We start from the raw sequence: 25,223 nt of genomic DNA on the forward strand, positions 1-25,223 counted from the left end.
CATTTCACAGAAAAGTGCTTCTATAATATACTTGAAGCGGAGCTTCAGAGCCATGTAGAATCCTTGGACCCTCTGAAGGCGAGAACAAATAATGCAGTGTTCAAGTTAAAAGGTGACAGACCTATCCTTTATTCTGATATCAGAAGGCAAAGTCCACTTTGTATTTACCTAAAACACATCAAGTTCAGTTAGTAAACTGATTTCCTGTCAAATTGCAGTACACAGGTAAGAATATTTTTTTCTTATTACTATTTATTAAATGTCCTAGTTTTACATGGCTAGGGTTGGGTTAAAGGATATGCAGGAAAAGCAGTAGTTTATTATGTACAATTGTATAAGTAAAACATATTAAGCGTTACAACATATTAAACATACACATTACAATGATGTCAATGTGTTTTAACAATGTCAAAGTCATTAACGACACAGTGTGAGTTATGCTGTTGTATATATTAACACCTTCAGGGCTACATGAGTTATTTCCCCAATTACCAGACCAAATTTCTCTGTATATAACTTTCACGGGGAGAAACATTTTTATTTTATAGCCTACCAAAAGTAAATGATTTAGATGTAGAAAATAGAAACACGTGCCTGTTGTTATCTGCACAAATATATTAATAATTTTATTTTTTACGTTTTTTTACTTTTAAAAGAATAAGCACATTTACATGGCAAAACTTTAGCTTAGATGTCACTGAGTAATTTGCCTTTTTCACTGTTTTAATGTGCCAGACATTCTTGAAACCAATAGAAAACCTCCCGGAGCCCACTCACTTCACTAGTGGGCTCCGGGAGGGTGCCTGCTCTCCTGAAAGTCTGGAAGACTACCCGAATGTCCAGGAGAGTAGGCAAGTATGTGTGGGGGGTACACAATTACTTATTAAGGACACATCCTGTACATTCTTTATGGCCTAGGATAGCACACAATCTAAAAACTGATGTGTTCTCTTTCCCCAGCCTGTTGGCAGTCCAAACCTAGTGCAATAGTTTTATATGGGGAAGGAAAAAAACATAGGGGTATATTTACTAAACTTCAGGTTTGAAAAAGTGGAGATGTTGTCTATACAACCAAACAGATTCTAGCTGTTATTTTTGTGGCATGTACTAAATAAATGAAAACTAGAATCTGATTGGTTGCCATGGGCAACATCTCCGCTGTTTTAAACCTGCACTTTAGTAAATATAGCCCCTAAACTCAACAGAGCCACATTATGAAAATCCATGGACAATGGAGACAATGGCCTCCCTTTTGATTTTGAATTACAAATTAGACACACAGCTTCACCATATCATCTCTTGGCATATCAATCCGGGACTCAAAAAATGGGAGGACAACGATAACGCCATCTACTCAAACATGTCAATACACTATCTACAGTGGTTACCTAAGATACCAATCCTGCCTAGGCATATCCTGCCCCATGATCAGTTTTATCCTCCCTATGTGGGACACCGCCAACACCCACATTAAGCTGGCTCTCCAGCCCTCTTCTTTATTCCCTGTCTGAAAGCATCCACTGTTTCCTCCTGGCCACACGGAGAACTTTGCCAAACCATAGAAAACCAGGAACTTTGACAGATTTGTCCTTGTCTTGTGGTAATTTGCCCCCACATCCTTCCTGGACATACAGATAAAATTCCATCTTCCCCGTTCATTGTATTTCCAGTATCTACAGATTCCGGATTTTATTCAATCGTAAATATCCACTAAAACACTTTGTAAACTTCTATCTTTTGAGAGACACTGTATTTATTGTGTAGGCTGTAAAGGCAACGTATCTATAATTTACCACTCCATCCTTGCTCCTCACCCCCAAAAGGAAGCCTGGGAAAAAGACCTTGTAATCCTTCTGGGCAGCGAGTGAGTATGTGACGAAACGAGTGTGATAACCCTGAGACCATTCTGTTTCTCATTTCTCACATAATGTGGATTTTATAGCCCTTGCTTTTGTTCCCCAGCTCACCAGACAACAACTGCATTGTCCAATTACATGTGGTTAAGGGGACATTGTAGTTCAATGTAAATATGTATATTGTGTATTATATATTTATGACTTGCAGTAATGTTATTCATTGTTCTTAAACTGATGCCAGGTGCATTATGGGTAAAGATCAGGTGGTGTCCAGGATACAGGTGAGAGGGCTGGAGATGCATTCATTCACCCCCCTCCTTCCTCTACAGGAAGCATGGAACAGCTGGGGACCCTGTGAGATCACAAAGTAGTGTAAGGGGTTAATTTTAGGAGGGGCTCACTGCTACCCTATCGTTGGAAGTAGGGGAAACCAATTAGTATCAATTGTTCTCCTTAGGACTAGTCCAGACATTCTGTCTGCATCCCAACAGGGGGCTTCTGTGGAAGGACAGCTCATCTTCACTGCCCTCTCCAACCGCCCCTAGTCCTGCACTGACCAATGGTTAAGAAGAATAGACCCAGGGGTTTGCCTTGGTAGGAGAAAGACAAAGGAAATTAGACCTGAGATATAAGGATCCACTCCAGGGGGGAGGGGGTGTTCATTCTGGGATTTCATTGATGAAGAGTGCAAGAAGGGTTTTGAGTTGTCGTTCTCTACTATAGTCTATATATGCAGCTGAGAGAGATCATGGGTCGTGGAGTCTGGACAGCCAGGTGACTATAACTCCTTAAACTAGTCGGGTAAGCGAGAGATGATGTGGTAAACCTGCCTGGCATTTATTTACTGTGTGTACATAATATTCTAGTGTTGTTTGTATGACAATAAATATACTGTTGTATTTTTATAACTGCATTTGCCTGAGTGACTATACGAATCCTAGAAGGTACTGGGTAGACTTCCCTGGCATAGGAAGAAGGCACCCGTGGGTGGCCAGCCAGCGTGAAGTGGGTAGCATTGGGCCAGAAAACCCGGTATCTTCACAGAGTATAAAAGAAAACTCTTATAGAATATACTCACGTTGGTATATGGTCCCCAAAAAAGATTCATCGCCTTTACCCCATTGTATCCAACAGATGTTGGAGAGACTGTGTAGAAATTGGAATGTACCTCCACTTCTGGTGGGATTGCCCTGTCATGCAATGGTTTTGGACTATCACCCTAGATGTAATTGAACCATTCACCAAAGGATCTCTTAATACTCCCATTTAACAATCTCATCAATTCACTTAGCAAACCCACAGATCAAGTGATCCTACATATCATTCATGCTTCTAAACTGTTGATAGCGAGGGCATAGAACCCCCCCCCCCCCCTCCAGAATGGAACTGTTGAATAGAATATGGCATCTATCCTCTATTGAAATATATAATATTATCGCTCACCTCAACAACATTTTAAATTCCATCCTTGGTTTCAATTCCCCGGTCTGGAAACTTTTAACTGCCCCACTGTCCATTACCCTCTCTCCCTCCCACACTTCTTCCCTTCTCTTCCCCTCCCTCCTATTCCCCCTCCTTTTTTCTCCACCTTCTTCTAAAAAATAAAAACCACTTCATCCTGATCGCTTAGTTTCATGTCCTGTATCAGTCTTATTCCTATTTCACAGTTTTTTTAAAGGTGACTATACCACGCAATGGCATTATTTGTTCATTTGGGTTCGCGAGTTACATGCTGTGTTACTATCGTGACTCCTGTTTAATTTTTTGGCTTCCTGTGTTGTTATATATTTGATGCTGTCTGAAAATAAAGATATTTAATATAAAAAAAAACAACAAAACTGATGTGTTCTGATTAAGGTACTGAGCAGAGCATGAAAGTTTGTTAGTACAACATATACATTTGTTCATACAATATAGACAATTAACTTTACTCGCACAAAATATTCCCCATAATAATGCCGATCAATTTTGCTCTTGTCAGGCAAAATATTTCAGACAAATCATTATCATAAAGGATAATGGACTTGCAATTGTTACTCAGAGAGGTTTTACAAGATGAGACTTGTTCCATATTGGTTTAACATATTGTAGCCTTATTGTAGTTTTCTGTATTTACCACTAGGTAGCGCTGTGTAGCCTGCTTTAACAATGGAGTTGTAAATAATGCATTTTAAAGGGACTCTAGTTCTTTAGATTATTTCTATTTATTTATTTATAATGAAAAGATATAGGGATTGAATGGATAAACAAATTCTGACTTTATGACTTTTCCTAGGTTCTATATAGGTGTTATCCCACCAATCAATAGAGCTGTAATTGTTTGTTCTCTATTTCCCATATTCCCATTATCTATGATCCTAATAATGTTTGATAACCCTCACAAAATACAATATCTTGGGAATATGGCCTAGTAGCACAGGATTTGTGCAGGGACATAACATCATTCATTTAGTGCTTATATGTTCCCAGTTGCACCCCGCACTGTGCTCCAACCTCATCAGGGATTTCAATTAAATGCACACCCCTTGGCTGCCAATGAGTAAGAGGGAGGTGTGACTAATTATGTAATATCTTTGTGCTTGGCCAATCATTCCCCTTCTCTGCCCTGTTATTTTTTGCTTTGATGAGTAGGAGGACAGAGGAGGGGGGTGTCAATCTCTGTGGTCATGTGATCACAACAGGAATAAATTGGATTATACTCTGCACCAAGCTACAAACCCCTTATGTGTTAATTGATATAAATATTGACAGCGTCGGACTGGCCCAGCGGACTACCGGTTAAAATACCGGTAGGCCCGGCTACCATACGGCCACGCCCCCTTTTTCCCATGGGCGGAGCTTACCTGGTGGCCCCGGTGTCAATTGCGATCGCAGCTGTGAATCAGTGGTGTGGTACTAGTGTCCAAATTTCCATTGCAGTGAAGCTGGGAACCCACTGTCAGTAGGAACCTTTCTTACCATACAGAGTTCCGAGCCGACAGGAATGACAGGTGCACCTGCGCAGACATACGGCCAAAGAGAAGTTTCCACGGAAGAGAGAAGTGAGTTCATTTTACCAATATTAGCGGTTAAACTCCGTTTATTTACTCACACATCGTGGATTAAAATCTCTTCCCCCCTGGGAGGAAGTCCAGGACATTAATCACACCTGGTAAGGAGCCGTATTATATTATTTCTTTCTGCATGTTGTCACATTGGAGCATATTGCATACAGTCACAGTGGATCTTTCTGGCATGGGGACTATTGTCATTGTGGGACATACTGGCACTGTGGTGCATTCTGCATAATGGTATTGTGGGACAAGCTGGTGCTGGGAAATATTACTACATAATGACACTGAAGGGATCTGCAGTTTTTTAAATTACAATTTTTCATAAGTTTCATAGGCTGGGTAAAACAGCAGCTACACCAGGCAAATTACTCCCATAACTCTTGGCAATGTCTTCTTTTTCTCGAAGAACAATTGTGCACTGCAAAAATGTTGGCACCCATTCTTGACTCTGCCCTAGGCCCAATGTTGTCCAAAACCATTCCTGGCTGCAGGTGTACACAGGGAGAGTGATGTTGGGCTTTGGGTGCTTCTTGGGACCCTTCTAGGCTGAGTGTGCCCTCCCGCAGTCTGCTCAAGCAGCTTGGTGAAAGGAGGAGTGTTACCAATATTGATCCACGCAGACACTTGGCTCCATATACTCTGGTGCAAATGGGTCTAGAGCCCAATCAGTCCTCATCATGACCACCAGCCCGCCAATGGAGGTCTAGGGACTTTGTACCCATCCCAAACTCTCTCTGCTCCTCTGGGTGTACATAAGTATTTTAAGGAGCCTGACGTGGATTGTTAATGTTCTTTATATGTGGTGAATTTGCTTAAAAGTCAGTTTGCACATTTAAGCTGCAATATTCTTGTTTTACAAACAGCTCTTATGCATCACCCAGCTAAACACCTCTAATTATCTTTTCTTTGTAACAGCTTGGGGGAAGCTCTCCATGTTAAAGATACAACGTACCAGACAGATGATAAAATACTATATAATTATGCTCAGCAGAAAGAAACTTCCTATTTTACAGATTTTACAGATCTTTGGCTGAAAACAATCCCTTTGGAACTTGGACATTCAATAAATAATTATTTTTAGCTTAAGACAACACTTGCATTCTGTCCCCATGGTAAGGGTTTCTAGGTAAATATAATAGGTGGTGTTTAGTAGCAATTTGTTGCTAACCATCTTTAGTCACATTGTGAAAATGGCTTTGATATTGTCATGCTCTAATGTGATAAAAATTACATCTGTTATTTTCAAATCTTAATTTCTGTCCATGCGCATAGCAATAAATGCGTAAATATTGTCCTAAGATAAAATATTTAATGCTAGGAATGGTTGTGCGAAATAGATGTATTAAACGTAAATGCTATTAATTTATTGCTGCGGCTGTTTGGAGGGAGGGTAATAGGTTTATTTATTAAATGGGAATACTATTAATTTAATGTTGGGGTTGGTTGGAGGGAAATAGATCTATTTATCAAATGTGAGCACTATTACTTTAATGTTGAGGCTGGAGAGAGGCCTAATTATTAAATGTGGGTGCTGTTGATTTAATGGCAGGGATGGTTGGCATTTCTAAATGTACCCATTATTTTTTCCAAGTAGGGCCCTCAACATTCCAGGATCCAGACAAGCCGCAACTAAAGAAACCAGCAGCCACAGGTGGTAAAAGTGACAACAACAGGTAGGACAGTCTGTCAAATGATCTGAGTCTAGTGCAGGCTTGGCTAACCTGTGGTACACCAGGTGTTGTGAAACTATAAGTCCCAGCATACCCTTCAAGCAATAAGCTGCTATATATTGGCAAAGCATGCTGGGGCTTGTAGTTTCACAACACCTGGAGTGCCACAGGTTAGCCAATCCTGGTCTAGTGGGACAATCGTGATTTTTGGTGACTGTTCTGCCCAATCTAAGGGGCAAGTCAAGACTGTGTATTCTTTATACACACACTGCATTCTTTAGATGCTGCACTAAGGTGCTACCTGTCCTTCGTGGGCTGACCACTCCCCCTCTAGTTTCTGGCCCCGCCTCTATGACGGCTGACCACACCCCCTTTGGTGGGCCCCTAGTGTTACATTCCCCGGTGGGCCCTTCATGCCCCAGTCCGACACTGAATATTGATCAATATTACATGGGAGGTGCTCCTATACTAATGCGTCAATATTATGTACAAAACAAGAAGGAGAAATTAGTACTGAAAGGGCACTCTTTTGAACAGATAATTGTTTAGATATTTTGAGATATACATTAAAATGAACAACCTTTATTAGTGTATATTAAAATAACCAAGCAAAATGTTAAAAATTGAAAATTGAGTGGAGTACTTATGTACCTAACTAATAATCAGTTAAAAAGTAGAAAACTACCTCACTGGCCTACTATTTTAGGTTATACCGCTGATGCTGATAGAGAAAATTCCATATAGTGTATTCACAGAAAATACTGTGAAGTATATAAAGGAGCCTGTACTTATTTCCTAATAATTGATCCAATCATGGGAGACAGGAAGGGACCTGCTTGCTGAATTTGTATACTCAAATTAAACCCAATGTCGTATAATCACTTTCCATATAGTAAAAGGTAAGGTGGTTCTATAACCTATCCGTATATTACTGATAGAATATGCTGTCGGAGTGAAAAACGTTCGCTGTAGATTCTATAGTATACTGCACTGTAGCGTATATGCGATATCACCAATCGCCCTGCTTAGCTCCTGTTAATGAGTCTAAGAGTTGATAACTAATAGCATGATGGCGAGTGGACTCGTGGATTAATAGCCACTACAGCGGATTCCCTCATTGACATACGATAGTGTTCTAATCTCCTATATTAGTATACATTATCTCTCAGCTTAATTTTGATAATGAGACCATAATAGCAGGCTCAGCGTTACGTCCACGCGCGTTTCGCTTTTGAGCTTTTTTCAAGGCAACCCGATGATCGATTACAGTGGGCTCTATAAAGGGGGGGACCCGCCCCCAATGTGATGTAAGTGTATCAGCTGTGTTTAGAAATTCCAGGGCTCATTAGTATTGACGTTTAATGATAGGCCCTTCATCACACGTGACATATCACATGATAAGTGACGTGGTTTGTTGATATCATTGTGTTTCCGGGGGCCCGTCTAGATTGGGACAGTTTGATTGGTCCTACGGGTCTTTAATGATAAACATAGTTTAATAATGTCATACTATACACAATCGGTAAGTAGAATTACTGTGACTCGGTAACTTGTATAAAAAGGAAATCAATCAGCAAAATTCCAAAGTCGTATCCCTCTAATCAGTATATTGTGGTCTAAACACAAAGACAATGATATCCCAAAATAGCGCTCCCTACTTGATGACTGCCTAAATATACAATGAATGCCACTACATTCAACACAAACTAATAAACACAATATACATAAAGCGCATCAAGCACTTGGAACAAATGAGCAAATTGCTAGAGTTCTCAACACCTGAAGCATATGATCATATAGTCCAACATAGAGTAATTTTTCTCTTCTCTCTTTATCCTTTAATCTTCTATCAATATAATGTTCTCTTGTAAGACTTGAAAATCTTTAACATGTGTGTTTTTTCTCCAAACGATGTTAGAAATATTTACATATAGAAAAAGGGCTGGAAAGAAAACTGGGTAAGTGATTGAAAAATCACCTATAATAAAACACCCAGAAATATCACCAAGAATTTATGTCATATAATTAAAAATATCACCAGAAAGTGGAGATAATGTTAGAATAATGATGGGTTTTATAAACACACTTACATGCCGATATATAGAATCCCTCTGATGGTATAGTGCTCTTTCATAAACATTTCTCCCGTTAGTCCGTATGTTCGACCAATATAAATGGGAGAAAAACAGAACCGTATCTAGTGTATTACCTCAGAGGTTTATTAAAACATATAATATAAAAAACTTTCAAATAGACAAATACAAATGGAATCCTGATATTAAAGCGGTTAATACACTCCTACCAGAAAGCAGGAGATGATTCAGCATGTCAATATAAAGTCCCGGGTATAGACATCCAAACGATCAGCTGCTTATCCAGGTGGGGTGAATCCACTGCAGAAAAAAGCAGGATATCCCGTGCCGACCAACGTGTTTTAACCCAGCCTCTGGGGTCTTTTTCAAGGTATGCACGGGATTAGGAATGATCATTCATTTATATAATGAACAGCCAATCGCTGCCCAGAGTTTCTAGTGTATTACCTCTGAGGTAATACACTAGATATAAAGTTGGCCTCCCTGGATGTGGAATCCCTATATATCAACATTCCTCACCAACAAGGCATTAATGCCGTACGATATTTTCTCAATATGGAAAAACAGAATAATATCAATAATTTTCTCATACAATTGTTACAGTTCATTTTGACTAAAAAATATTTCATATTTGAAGATAAATTTTTCTTGCAAATACGGGGGACAGCCATGGGGACGGCGTGTGCCCCTACGTACGCCAATCTCTTCCTGGGGTGGTGGGAGAGGGAACATGTATTTAATTCTCAGAATGACAAGTATACGAACCACATAAGCCTGTGGTTACGTTATATTGATGATATTTTAATATTATGGGATGGTCAGGATTCTCTATTCCAAGAATTTGTAATGATACTTAATACTAACGATATAAATCTCAAGTTAACTTCAGAAATTAGTGAAACAGCGATTGATTTCCTGGATCTTACGATCACAAAGACTCCTGATGGAAGATTGAATACGGACATATACCATAAAAAGACGGCCACCAACAGTCTGCTACACTTCACAAGCTCTTATTTCCCCCCGGTCATCAGGGGGGTTCCAAAGGGGGAACTGTTAAGAGTTAAAAGAAACTGCTCAGACGAAGCAGTATATACACAACGAGCAAATGAAGTGAAACAAAGATTTCTTGATAGAGGATATAGTAAAAATATTATCAGACAAGCAGAGCAGGCTGTTAGAGCAAGAGATAGAGAATCCCTTTTGTACCCTCCTCTCAACAAGAAGAAGACCCAGCATGATGACATCAGAATGATAGGCACCTATTGTACAGAGTGGAAGAATATTTCAGCTATCTTCCAAAATCATTGGCATGTCCTCATGTCAGATGAGGATCTTAGCCAAACTCTCAAAGATAGAGTACAGATTACGTGGAGACGTTCCAAAAACCTCAAGGATCACAGTTCGCTCCAACCACCTGGGAAACAACTGTCATCTAGACCTAAGGGCTTTTTTCCTTGTGGAGTCTGCAAGGCATGTCAATATGCGATTCCAACTAAAGAATATGTAGACAAATTTCAACAGAAGTGGACTATAGACCAATTTCTTAACTGTAACACCCCCAACATATTATACTGTCTTACTTGTCCCTGCCAACTCAATTATATAGGAATGACCAGTAGACCATTCAAGAAGAGAATTCTCGAACATGTGGGGAATATACGTAATACCATCAAAGATAGAACCAACATGAGACCACTGTCTACAGTGGCGAAGCATTTTTTAATCCATCACAATAATGATCCTAAACACCTCAAAGCATACGCCATTGAACAAATAACGTTAGGTCTTAGGGGAGGAGACATACAAACTGAGCTCCTGATGGGGAGTCTCACTCCCAAAGGCCTTAATGATAATAGTAATTACATGGTGTTTGCATGATACTGAGTGACAATACTGTCCCATAGTTAGACCTCCTAATACAATTACTTTGCATATGTTACAATTGCATAAGTAATCAGAACTAATAAGCCAATGCAAAATATTCAGCGTCATATTAATGTTTACATTTACACTATGTATATAGTATTTCTAAAGCAGCCTGAACTGCCAAATCAGTCTTAATCTATCAATTTTCACTTACGTATATACATTGCACAGTATAGTATGCACATTTAGCATACCGTAACAATTGATTGTTAACCACGTTTATCACAGTTTATTTTCACTGAGTCAGCTATTCACTTTAGTTATTCATCATTATTATGGATGTAACACATCTACTTATTTTTATTTTTTTATTAATAATATAAGGTAAACACTTTGTTATATATAACTCTAAACAAGCAAATATACACTTTATTAGTGGTTCACTATGGTATTATCACTTGCATAATAATTTTGTATTTATGTTTATTTTTATTCATTTGTCACATCACATATTCTTATTTCATTTCACTAATGCTGTATATCATGAAGCATAGCTTACAGGATGTCATTATTGATAATATATGTCTATTCACATGTTAATAAATGAATATTCTCCAATATATTACCATCGGGCACTGAATATAATACTATTGCTGTATATCATGAAGCTTAACTTACAGGATGTCATTATTGATATTATATGTCCATTCACATGTTAATAAATGAATACTCTCCAATAAATTACCATTGGGCCATCTATATAACTATAAAGAGTTCGTAGGGAGACCACAATATACTGATTAGAGGGATACGACTTTGGAATTTTGCTGATTAATTTCCTTTTTATATAAGTCACCGAGTTAAAGTAATTCTACTTACCGATTATGTATAGTATGACATTATTAAACTATGTTTATCATTAAAGACCCCTAGGACCAATCAAACTGTCCCAATCTAGACGGGCCCCCGGAAACACAATGAAATCAACAAACCACGTCACTTATCATGTGATATGTCACGTGTGATGAAGGGCCTATCATTAAACGCCAATACTAATGAGCCCTGGAATTTCTAAACACAGCTGATACACTTACATCACATTGGGGGCGGGTCCCCCCCTTCATAGAGCCCACTGTAATCGATCATCGGGTTGCCTAGTTAAAGCTCAAAAGCGAAACGCGCATCGGCGTAACGCTGAGCCTGCTATTATGGTCTCATTATCAAAATTAAGCTGAGAGATAATGTATACTAATATAGGAGATTAGAACACTATCGTATGTCAATGAGGGAATCCGCTCTAGGGGCTATTATTCCACGAGTCCGCTCGTCATCAGTAATATACGGATAGGTTATAGAACCACCTTACCTTTTACTATATGGAAAGTGATTATACGACATTGGGTTTAATTTGAGTATACAAATTCAGCAAGCGGGACTCTTCCTGTCTCCCATGATTGGATCAATTATTAGGGAATAAGTACAGGCTCCTTTATATACTTCACAGTATTTTCTGTGAATAAACTATATGGAATTTTCTCTATCAGCATCAGCGGTATAACTTAAAATAGCAGGCCAGTTGTCACTCACCGGACTGTTAGTGCCTCTAGTTTGGGACATGGGTCTCTCTCGCTCCTGCCGGCGCCTCTCCTGAGCCGCGGCCGTCCGCCATCTTGACTAGATTGCGCATGTGCAGAAACCCTGAACTGTTAAAACCTCGCCTCTAGTCTCATTGGTTAATTAATCACCTCTCATTACTTAAGGCACCTGTTGCCCTATAACCTTTGCCTGTTCTTAATTCTCATTCCCTTGAGACTCTGAGGTGTTTCCTGTTTCTGCTTGTGTTATCCGTTTGCTGTGGACAAGTCTCCTCTTCACATCAGTGGTAGAACTTACCCGCTGCAGACTACTCTCGCTACTCCGTTACATGCCTGCACCTGGACAAGTCTCCTCTTCACATCAGTGGTAGAACTTACCCGCTGCAGACTACTCTCGCTACTCCGTTACATGCATGCACCTGGACAAGTCTCCTCTTTACATCAGTAGTAGAACTTACCCGCTGCAGACTACTCTCGCTACTCAGTTACATGCCTGCACCTGGACAAGTCTCCTCTTCACATCAGTGGTAGAACTTACCTGCTGCAGACTACTCTCGCTACTCCGTTACATGCCTGCACATGGACAAGTCTCCTCTATACATCAGTGGTAAAACTTGCCAATTGCAGACCACTCTCGCTACTCAGTTACATGCCTGTACCTGGACAAGTCTCCTCTATACATTAGTGGTAAAACTTGCCAATTGCAGACCACTCACGCTACTCCGTTACATGCCTGCACCTGGACAAGCCCTCTCTTCACATCAGTGGTACAACTTGCCAATTGCAGACCACTCATGCTATCCTGTTACATGCCTGCACTAGGACAAGTCTTCTCTACACATCAGTGGTAAAACTTGCAAATCGCAGACCACTCATGCTACTCCGTTATATGCCTGCACCTGGACAAGTCTTCTTTCCTATATCAGTGGTATAACTTGCCAATTGCAGACCACTCACGCTATCCTGTTACATACCTGCGCTGGACAAGTCTTCTCTACTGTCACGGGCACTAGGAGTCTTTGCCCAGGATATCACCAGATGATGATCTTACCAGAGTAGTGTGGGTTACACAGTGGTCCTCTGGTAGCAGGGTGACTAGCGGAACATATGACTCAGCAGATGGTGAGAGGATGCAAATAGAAATGTCAATGACTAGCAGCAATCTGGTTAATGATTAGGTAGATATGAACACGAGGATCTTGATGGACGTCAAGAAGTGCAGGAAGGTAACAGGGAAGTCAGTGGTCTGCGTACAGCAAGTTGTACCACTGCTTATGGTGAAGAGACTTGTCCAGGTGCAGGTAGGTAGCGGGGAAGTCAGTGGTCTGCATATAGCAAGTTGTACCACTGCTTATGGTGAGAGGACTTGTCCAGGTGCAGGTAGGTAGCGGGGAAGTCAGTGGTCTGCGTATAGCAAGTTGTACCACTGCTTATGGTGAGAGTACTTGTCCAGGTGCAGGTAGGTAGCGGGGAAGTCAGTGGTCTGCGTATAGCAAGTTGTACCGCTGCTTAATAGGTGAGGAGGTGTACAAGTGTTGATGAGTGGAAACATAGAATGTAGGCACTGAGAGTACAAGGAACTTGATCCCAAACAATATGCACAAGTCTATGTTGGTGTGGCAGCTGCTGCTTGACAGAGACGAATTCACTACTGGAATCCAGGCTAATAGTAGAAGGTCAATTAGCATATGTATCTCACGACTGAACAAGGAGGTAAACTTCCCAGCAGATATGCGGAGTAATAACACAGTCTCAGGGAGATAGAGTATTCCGTGGGTAAGTGGAAAACAGTCCAAGCGGATATGCAGTAAACGAATACAGTCAATAGAAAGTAAGCATACCGCGGTTCAGTTGAACAGGCTGTCCACGAGAGGATACAGGAACAGCTGAGCGGCTGCACGCCAGCACAAGTAAAGAAACCACAGGTGAGTGGTAGCGGTAGTCAGGGTCCGGGTCAGCACACAGGCAGAGAACTTGACACGGGTAGAACAACGGTGAGCAATGCAGGAATCACTGGAGATAGCGAACACGAGTAGAACACTGGAGGTAATAGCGGACTGGAAGCCGCAGATGATTAGAGCAGGAATCAGCAGGGAACTGAAGACATAGTAGAACACAGGAGACTTGAAGCGGTCTGGAAACCGGCAATGAGTTGAGCAGGAATCAGCAGGAAGCTGAAGACACGGAGAAGTACGCAGGAACACCTTCAGAGACTCAAAGGGAATGAGACTCCAAGATCAGGCAACGAGGTAATGAACACAGGTGCTTTAAATAGGGATCGTTGCCTGATCAACCAATTAACTAAAAGCAAAGGTCAGAAGAGTTCTTAGGAACTGCGCATGCGCAGACCATCAGGATGGCGGGAGGCTACGTTTCAGGATAGGTGCTGGCAGGAATACTGGAGAGCCACGCACCAGTGAAGAGGCACTCATGGTCCGGTGAGTGACATCTACACATCTGTGGTGAAACCTACCAGCTGTAGACCACTTATGTCTCCTTGTGACATAGCTACTACTCTGTATGGTACCTATTAGTTGGACTAAAGTCTACAAGTACCTCTGTATTATAGCTGCAAGTCGCTGACTCTCCTACCGCATTGTTGATTGGTCGTTGCCTAACGTTCTCCAGTTATCAAGTACTGGCCTGCTATATGCTTCCTGCGTGCTAAGGCACTTGGACTCTTTCCTCATTGTATCCTGCTTACTAATCTGCTGTACCATCACAGTTCCACAGTGTCAGGACTCAGTATTTATACTATTGACATTCCTTTCCTCTATTCTGTTGTATGGTTCCACTGATTCACCACACTACCCAGAGGTCCGCACTTCTGGTAAGTGTAGCTACACCTGGTGAATTCTGGATAAAACTCCTGGTGCCCGTGACACCAGTGAGGTAGTTTTCTACCTTTTAACTGATTATTAGTTAGGTTCATAAATACTCCACTCAATTTTCAATTTTTAATATTTTGCTTGGTTATTTTAATATACACTAATAAAGGTTGTTCATTTTAATGTATATCCCAAAATATCTAAACAATTATCTGTTCAAAAGAGTGCCCTTTCAGTACTAATTTCTCCTTCTTGTTTTGTATGTCATGTGATCACACACATCATGCTGGTATTCCTAAGTGTCAGTGATAGGCTGGGATCATGGCTTAGTGACATCACAGTACAGTGCCAGACTCCCAATCACTAACACTGAACAGCAGCAACAAGCTGTGTTATGTGTATGATCCTATCACCACAGAGCCTGACCTCACCCTCCTGTGCATATCTGATGCACAAGGATTGGGAAAGATTCAGGACAGGCACTACCACTAGACAACCCAAGATTGTCGTCTAGGGCTCCAATGTTTGGTGGCATCTAGAACACTGAGCAATATAGTGGCACATCCCCACACTAGGCACTTGCCACTGATATGTAGGGGCAGCAGCCATCAGCTTATTAATTGTGAAACTGCCGGTTGCTGATCATACACATCATGCTGTTGCTCATCCTTTTCAGTGATAAGCCGGTGTCTGTTGTACTGGCCTATGAAGTCACAGCCCTGTGCCACACTACCAGTTTGCACAAAGGAGCAGAGGATGCCACCTCCCCATTTTGATTGCTTAACACAAGATAAGAAGTGTGGGGTCAGTGCTGGAAAGAGTGAATGGCTGAATGATTGGAGGGGGAAGTCGGGGAGGAGTGAAGCATTTGATCAGTTATGTAGTGTGCCCCTGAAAACAAAGTTCGTATACACACATGCTGCTCACCCAAATGGAATGTGCCAATCCACAGTAAAAACTATAAAACCCAGAGAAAGTTAAGCACAGATGGCCTGATTCAATAAGGAAAATAAGGCCAAAAAATTAGTAAGTTTTCTCCTGGACAAAACGATGTTACAATACAAGGGGTGAAAATTAGTTTTTAATTTTGCACATAAGGAAAATATTGGCTGTTTTTGCATGTAGCACACAAATACTTGATAGCTTATATTTACACTGAAATTTAAAGTTGACTTTGGACATGCCCTACCCAAATTATAAATCTGCCATCACATTTTACATTTACCTCTCCCTCCAATGCAACATGGTGTTGCCAAGGTGAAAAGTTACTCAATTTTTTTGCTTTACTTTCCTAAATGAATCAGGCCCAGAGTGTATATCCAAAGCTAAAATAATATATTAAATTTACGGAACATCACATAAAAAAAGATCAGAAAAGAACTAAAAACATTCACAATGTTGTTGTACACTCTAATTTATTAAAACATATAAAACCATATAAGAAATCATTTCATTTACAGAATGGGCTGTTGTCAAGGTGCTTACATGTAAATCAGTATCGTGTCAACAACAGTGTAAATAAGTAACTTGCAAAAACCATAAGTTGTATCAGGCACAGATAGAACAAGAACTTGTTCTGCATAGAAGATCTCCATATTTTTAGCTGTGCATCTGCGAAAAAATTAAGTTGTCAAAATTACCAATCCACAAGCCAGATGGCATTTGCAGGCATCCTCAGAAATACAAATTAGCTCCAAGGCACCTCCGCTATTGCACTCCTCCATGAAGGCTGCTACTGTCATTTATTAAGAGGTCAAGTGCTAATAGATTCAAGCAGCCACTTGTACTGGAAAAAGTAACAATCCTGGCGCATTTCAAGGGACCTAAACACCTTCCAACCAATCAAAGACTGGAGATTAATTATCCACTTACTGTAGATTACTAAATCCCTCATACTTTTGCCCAAGTACATGTTATCCCTCATAGTTGTGCCCCCAGTACATGTTATCCCTCATAGTTGTGCCCCTAGTACATGTTATCCCTCATAGTTGTGCCCTAGTACATGTTAACCTTCATAGTTGTGGCCCCAGTACATGTCATCCCTCATAGTTGTGCCCCCAATACATCTCATCCCTCATAGTTGTGCCCCCAGTACATATCATCCCTAATAGTTGTGCCCCCAGTACATGTCATCCTTAATAGTTGTGCCCCCAGTACATGTCATCCCTCATAGTTGTGCCCCCAGTACATGTCATCCCTCATAGTTGTGCCCCCAATACATGTTATCCCTCATAGTTGTGCCCCCAGTACATGTCATCCCTCATAGTTGTGCCCCTAGTACATGTCATCCCTCATAATTGTGCCCCTAGTACATGTCATCCCTCATAGTTGTGCCCCCAGAACATGTCATACCTCATAGTTGTTGGGCATGATATACTTGTCTACATGTTAGGTCTGTAATAGTGGGAAAATATGACAGGGATCAGGCAAAAAAATATGTGCTACACAAAACTAAACAAAAAGCATTTACTTTTAATTGTGTGCTTGTGTGGTAGAACACACCACAATTACAAATAGAACATTGACATGCAAGTGTAGAGTTTCATATAGTAAGTAATAAGCAATATTTATTTAATTATTACTATGGAAAAGGTCCCTGTCTGTGTGTATGCGCCAGTAAAATACACCAGATATGCCTAGAAGCAGACCACATGTGTCTTGTAGATGACAGTGCCCACAAGTAACAGTGAAAATGGCCTATTTTCAGCTCCCAAAAACACTAAAAAAGGATCAATTATTTCCATTCTCTTATTATATTTTCAGAGTTATAGTGACACATAACTGCCTCTATCATGTGGCTCCCTCTGCTGGTGATGTTGGCTCTGATTTTCCTGTATAGATGGTACAGACAGAGTCAGATACTGGAGAATCTGTCAGATAAATATGTCTTCATTACTGGATGTGACTCAGGATTTGGGAACCTGCTGGCGAGGCAGCTGGACAGACGTGGAATGAGGGTTCTAGCTGCTTGTCTGACTGAGACAGGGGCTGAGAACCTGAAGAAGGAGGCCTCCAGCAGACTGCAGACTATAATTCTGGATGTTTCTGACAGCAAGAGCGTAAGCTCTGCTGCAGAGTGGGTGTCTCATATTGTTGGAGAGAAAGGTAGGTTACAGTTTTGTTATATTTACGTACAAAAAAAGCAAATAATATGAACTGCTTTAGAAACATTAACATTCAAAAAACAAATTTGTTTGCTGATTATGAGTCTATGGGACCAATTCAGTTCGGCCGCTTAATTCTAGGAATAACGTGGCTGGCGCACTATTGCCATTACTACAGTAATAGTGTGCAGTATTACCGTTAGTATGGTAATTTTAACGCACATTTTTGCTCGCAGCCCTCGGGGCATCAAGCAAAAATCCGGGATAAAATTACCATATTGACGGTAATACTATTAGCGCCGCGTTATTCCTAGAATAACGTGGCCGAATTGAATCAGGCCCTATGTATCAAAGTTTCAAGTGCAAATTGAAATTCCAGGTCTGCCATTTGTATCTAGAGATACACAATGGAGACAGCTACATAGACCACTGATTAGGCTCCTGAATCACTCCAATTATTTTATTTCCCACCACTGAAGCTCATAAGTAAACTAAATAAGTAGAACTCCAACCATGTTTTTATCCCCACAGGAATTCTCCTCATTCCCTAAATATCAGATCCTATGGTTACCCTTGTTGTTTAAAGGGGTCCCCTCCTTAGAGTACAAGCTTAAACAAGTGAGACAGACTTTCTGGATTTGCTGTACCTGACAGCCAGTGCAGAGCATGGAGAAGATTTAACAGGCTGAGCAAAGCTTGTTTCAAGTGATGCTTTGGTCTGCTGTTAAAATGGAAATTAATATCAATTGTTTCATTAACAGCCATGGTACAGTATATGTCAGTATATGTACATGACTAGAATACCTCTGTTATTGGGTAGTTAGGTAGTCTTCCACAGTAAAAATAATGGCGGATGGGGTTTTCGCAGGAGCATGCGGGATTTAAAATTAGAGTGTATGCCTAGGATAGCGTGGACACTAAATGCAAACCGGTTAATAATGTTTGTGTCTAAAAAAATTCAATCATATGACCATATAATTACTATATAATATACATTATCAGATATAGTACAATATAATCAATTTTTAAGTATTGTGTATATATATATATATATATATATATATATATATATATATATATATATATATAATTATATGTATATAATGCTCTGATTCTTACATCATTAATGTATTCCATAATTCATTTTTGTAGGACTCTGGGGTTTGGTGAACAATGCTGGCATTGCTGGTAAAGTTGCTCCCAATGGATGGCTGAAAAAGGATGATTTTTTAAATGTTTTAAACGTGAATTTACTGGGGCTGATTGATGTGACACTGACCCTGCTGCCCTTTATCAGAAGGGCTCAGGGAAGAATTGTTAATGTTGCCAGTATTCTTGGCAGAATTGCTTTCATTACTGGTGGTTACAGTATCTCCAAATACGGCGTAGAAGCTTTCTCAGACACACTAAGGTAACAAGTTTTTTGTACATTTGTTACATATTGTTACAAACCAGCACTCACCTGAGCCTGCATAATGCATGTGTGAAAATGGGTTAATCACAACACAATCACCTGTTTTGTGGACAAATGATTAAATTCCCCTCTTTTTATATCACATGCACATTATTAATTCAAAACTGGTACCACCAATGTTTGACTCTCTTGTAGGAAGCCTTCAGTCACACCCTGCCCTATCTCAATACTTAAAAACTTAAATCAACCAGAGTTAACATTAAATCAAATAATATCCTGTGATACAGTTATATAGCAGTTATAATAGCCAAGCTGTCTCACCGTGATTCTGGTAAGAACAAAAAGACACACCCTTAATAATGGTTATTATTAAGAACCCAATCTCTGTTGCGGGAGCATGCAGAATTTTAGATCATATCCAAGGCCATCTTAACAACATTATGGGCCCCCGGGCAAAGCAGTGCACCGGGGCCCCTACATATATATATATATATATATATATATATATATATATATATATATATATATATATATCTATATATATAGATGTATAGAGATACAGATATAGATATATAGAGATAGAGATATATAGATGTACTTGCTTAGTGACCCTTGAAGGTTTTTTTTGTAGGTTTTATCTTATGCAGGATTATTTATTCTAATTAAGAGCCCTGTCTATGGGGCCCCCTTGCCCGTGGGGCCCCCGGGCACCTGCCCATCGTGCCCAATGGAAAAGGTGGCCCTGATCATATCGAATGAGATTGTTCTACAGGTACATTCTCTATATTTATTCTTTGTAGACTACTTTTAACATATTTATGTTTTTAGGAGGGAACTTAGTGATTTTGGTGTTAAAGTTTCCATAATTGAGCCAGGTGGCTTCAATACTGCCATTTCCAACTTGCCTTTGTTAAAGAATAACTTGAAGGAAAAATGGGAGTCTCTGCCAACTGAAACCAAGGAGATCTATGGAGAACTCTACTTATCCAAATGTAAGGTTTTATTCAAATGTATTCTGAGATAGTATTTAAGATAAACTGAAGTTAAACTGTTTCTCTTGCAGATGAAAACACAACCAAATGTTTTTTTTATTTGAATTCTTCAAGTATACATTTGCTTATGATTTTATCAAATATATCATGAGTTAATGTAACTTTCTCTTACAAACTGGGTGATATTAGTTGCTCTGCACAGCCAATGATATTTGCATAATTAAATATGCATATAAACAACATTCTTAACCACTTGCGGCAGCACCAGTGCATTCCACCACTGCTGGAACTGGACTGTCACTGAATGCATTTCATTGTAGCAAGGTCCAGGGATCAATGTTATTAGGATCCAGGACATTTATTAAACACAGCAGACAGCAGACTGCTTCTATCAGGTCATAGTTTGATGTCACTGAGCCTTGTCAAAGTTTGTGTCTCTCCTTCACTTGGTTCTAATGGTACATTTTGTAGTGATTTAATGTGTTACAAGAGATCTAATATTGTCACAATAACATCAAAACTTATCTCTTTTGACTCAAAAGAGTCACCCCTGATACAGAAAATAAAAGTGTTATGAAAATAATTTTAAAAATAACAAAATAATCTAACTACAGCATTGTAAATAAAAAGGGCAAAAAAATCCTATGGACTCCCTCAGTTTCTCTCCGAAACCAAACATACCATGCCTGTAGAAAGATGACCATAAACCCCCACGCGGGGTTATGTGCTGGAGTATTTCCACTTGCTTTCCAAACTTATTCCCATCTGCACAGTTGTAATTTTGCTTCTTGATCATTCAATCGGTAGAAATCAGAGTAGTAGATTTTTAAGATATATTATTGGGGTTGCCCAAATTTTGCAGAAGAACCCAAGATGATTGTTTATAGCCACAATATATATATTTACTTTTGTCTTTACAAATCTTTGAAGCTATAAAAAAAAATGTAATACTTGTTATAACTACCATAAAATAGGTTATGAAAGATTTACAGTTTAGTCGTAATTACTCATTTCTGTTATTTTTATTTTGTATATGATTCTTAAACCTATCATAAATAGTAATAGGTATATAGTTGTATATCGTTATATGTATTAAATATCATAATAATGATACATTTTATATATATATATATATACACAGTGCTAAAAAATATGGAAGATATGGTTGCCTCAGGCTCTTTCAAGATATACAAGGTTACAAACTGTATGGAACACGCACTCACCGCTTGTCAACCATGGACCCGTTATTCTGCTGGATGGGATGCCAAACTATTTCTCATCCCCCTTTCCTACCTGCCAACATTCATTAGTGACTATGTGGCATCTTGGAATGCCCCAAAACCAGCTCTAAAAGCACAATAAACCACAAAAGAGCAGAACCATTCAGGTGGGTGGCAAAACACAGACACACTTTGGTTAAAGGAGTTGTATAGTCAATGTGTTAATAGCTGATTGCTGCTTTTGTCAGTGATCAGTTTGTGAGCCGCAGCCACCAATCACATGCAGCCATCTCCAGATCACAACCAATCATATATGATCTCCCTTTCAAACTTCTTGCAGACTAATCACTGTTAAAGTATAAGTTGGCTACAAATTTGCTATACAGCCAATTTAAATTATGTGCTGATTGACAGTTTTTAATTCACCTGGCTAAGACTATTAAATTGCCTCTTTGAAATCCACTTTGCATTCTCCAGATATTTAAAGGGCTGCTAAACTCAACTAAACTAAAGCAAGCTGAATATTCACTGCCTGATTAAGGGTTCAGGCCGCCATAGGCTAATACATTTGTAGCGTCCTCTCACCTTCCACACCAAGCTAATATGTGGTAGGTAAAAATGAACTTGTCCTAAATTTCAAATCCGGCTTTCTTCACCTCCCAAACAATGTTTATGTTTTTGAAACTCAGATCCACTTGGCTTTTGTAAATGGGTCACGGCAATCTTTATAACCTATTGCATTAAAATCAGAACTTTACAGCAGAACGGAGGCATGAACTTTTCATATTTAAATTTCGACAAAGTTATATTGATATTGTTGCTAAATTGTGTGAGATTTATGAATGTTGTAAGTGTTGTGTTGGAATACTGGATATATACAAATTGCTAGAGGGAAGGAATGCTGAAAATGTAATAATGATTATAAAAACAGAAGGTCACTTGAAATTATACTAACAGTTCCAGAAGTAGTTATTTTTCCAAATCATTTATGCCTAATTGACAAAAATATAATTTTATGTTACCAGATTCTGAAATAATAAATCTGGGAATAGAAAACTTTGTTTTCAAAATATAGGTTTTGGCCACATCAGCCACTATAGGAGATGGAGCTCAGCAAACTATGTACTTTCTAAAATAAAAAATTCAAATTAAAATGTATGTGTTAGTGTTGAATGTATGAATGTTAGTGCTATGCAACAAGCGGTAGATGTTGCCATAGTAACCAGTCAGATTCTATCTAACATTTATCTAGTTTATTCTAGAAATAGATAACTAGAATCTGATTGGCTGCTGTGGGCAACACCTCCATTTTTCCTTTTTTACAAGCTATAGTAAATCTATTCTCAAGAATGTTGTTGCAATTTGAAGTTAGCAAGGCATTACTACAAAGGTAACTTTTCTAGGGCTCACAGTATGGAAATAATGTATATACCTGAAATACATGTATTGGTGAAAAGAGATGTACTTACTACAGCATAAAGGTGAATACTTTGCATGCGTGCAGTGGTGACAAGGATATTCTTTAATACAGTGCTCAAATTGTATATGGATTTTATGCCATACCTCACATCTCCTATTGCCTTCATTGTAAAACTATCAAATTCCATTCACTTACATTACTATTCCATTTTTCATACCGTCACTTCTAAATTTCCACTTCGGGAACTGCCTTTATTGCTGTACTTCTAGGCTAGGAATAGGAGTATTTAACCTTTAATGTGTGCAGACTGCACCCTACACTGTCAACCACTGCATGGAGAAAGACCCCATTGCACAGAGACAAACTCAATTGCCAATCATTAATTACATAGAAATAAACCTCAATACCTGTCATAAATAGCAAAAACTCCATTGCCAGTCACATATTGCACAGGAATATATAGAAATCCCCCCCAATTGCCAGTCATATATTACACAAGGGTCCCCCAATTGTCAGAGGCAAAGCTAATATATAGGCTTGTGTGGCATAATTCTGTTTATGTGTGGAGCAATGCAGAGATCAGAAGAGGAAGATGTAAAACAGCTATCACAGCATGGTGGCTAAGTGGTTAGCACTTCTGCCTTACAGCACTGGGGTCATAAGTTCAATGTCCGACCATGGCCTTATCTGTGAGTAGTTTGTATGTTCTCCCTGTATTTGCGTGGGTTTCCTCCGAGTGCTCCGGTTTCCTCCCACACTCCAAAAACATACAGGTAGGTTAATTGGCTTCTAACAAATTGACCCTAGTCTGTGTGTGTCTGTCTGTCTGTCCCTGTGTGTGTTAGGGAATTTAGACTGTAAGCCCCAATGGGGCAGGGACTGATGTGAGTTCTCACTGTAGCGCTATATAAATAAATGGTAATAATATCACGCCTTTAAAAACATTTAATCTTATTCCAGCTTTGTGCTTAAACTTTGCCCTAGAAAGCATTTTCAGGTCATTTAGCTGAAGGAATGTTTAGCATATCTCCCATTTGCAGGTTATGACATTAATTGTTGATTTATTTCCTTAGGTTAACCCTAACATTTATGTAAATTGGATTACATGGGAGCATATCTTTTTAATCTTCACCTTGCTAAGTAATCATCAGCCATCAGCCATGTTCTATGCTTGTGTCTATTCTATATGAAACTGGTCAAATTATAAGATAAAATCAAGTAGATATTCCGCATTTTTATCAATTATTAACTTTTGATCAATGTCATATGTGATATTTCCATTAAGAACATTTCAACAAGAACACTACATATAGTATATTGTTTTGATATAAGTAATTCTCCAATACAGTATCTGCAGAGGAGGTACAGTGCATTGCCCTGCACTACTGCAAAACTTGGGTAGGAGCCCTGCAATGCCACTGTAACCTCCCAGGTCTAAGGCAGAACTGTACCCTGTACCCAGTGGCAGATGTACAATGGATGCAGCATCTGCCGGCCCATTGTCAGGGCCCTGACCTCTGGACCCCATAGCAGCTGCGCTCCCTACACCTAGGGTAGTTAGGTAGGACTGGACCAAGAACCCAGAAATGCCTTTAGCAAAAATGTGTTGTGCGTGTACAATCTTTCTAGTAATACAGCCAAGAACATTACTCTTCTTTTATTAATTTACATCAGTGCTGAGAACAATATAAAGGACACTACCCAAATTCTATAATTTTACAATACATAATTTTTTTAATAAATACCATAATAATAATAATAATAATTAGTCACAAGAACTATCTAGACTGCTTGCTTACTGTTGCATCTTTGCTGTTATAAGCAGAAACAACTTTAATTATAGAACTGTGTAGATTAATAACGCTAGCTTCACCAGTAGTTCTCTATGTGCAAATATAATTATTTTTTTCTTTAACAGGTATTTTGTTCCTGACAATGTTTTGTATTTTAATATGGCAAACTTCATATAATCACTTTGTGCCGTATGTTGGACACAAATCTGGATACCTGTTCTTGTCGGCCATGCTGTACAATGTTAATGAGCACATTGAATTGTTTACCATAATTGATAATTATGTCCTAACCAATGGCCTGCAATGAGCTGTTTAA

The 25,223-nt window shown here is 39.3% G+C and overlaps 1 protein-coding gene across 2 annotated transcripts; it reads left to right on the forward strand.

Moving 5' to 3' along the window:
• The first annotated feature begins 145 nt into the window (after window positions 1–145).
• LOC142141216 (retinol dehydrogenase 7-like) lies at window positions 146–25,223 on the forward strand. Of its 2 annotated transcripts, XM_075199444.1 has the most exons (6): window positions 146–225; window positions 17,728–18,069; window positions 19,221–19,479; window positions 20,311–20,474; window positions 21,616–21,861; window positions 25,033–25,223. In XM_075199444.1, the coding sequence occupies exons 2-5, from the start codon at window positions 17,757–17,759 to the stop codon at window positions 21,834–21,836; spliced, it is 957 nt and encodes a 318-aa protein (XP_075055545.1). In that variant the 5' UTR covers window positions 146–225; window positions 17,728–17,756; the 3' UTR covers window positions 21,837–21,861; window positions 25,033–25,223. The 2 variants fall into 2 exon arrangements, with proteins under 2 accessions (XP_075055545.1, XP_075055544.1); XM_075199443.1 differs by lacking the exon at window positions 25,033–25,223 and having other exon boundaries at window positions 21,616–22,459.

The sequence above is a fragment of the Mixophyes fleayi genome, chromosome 2 (assembly GCF_038048845.1).
Source record: "Mixophyes fleayi isolate aMixFle1 chromosome 2, aMixFle1.hap1, whole genome shotgun sequence".
Lineage (NCBI taxonomy): Eukaryota > Metazoa > Chordata > Amphibia > Anura > Limnodynastidae > Mixophyes > Mixophyes fleayi.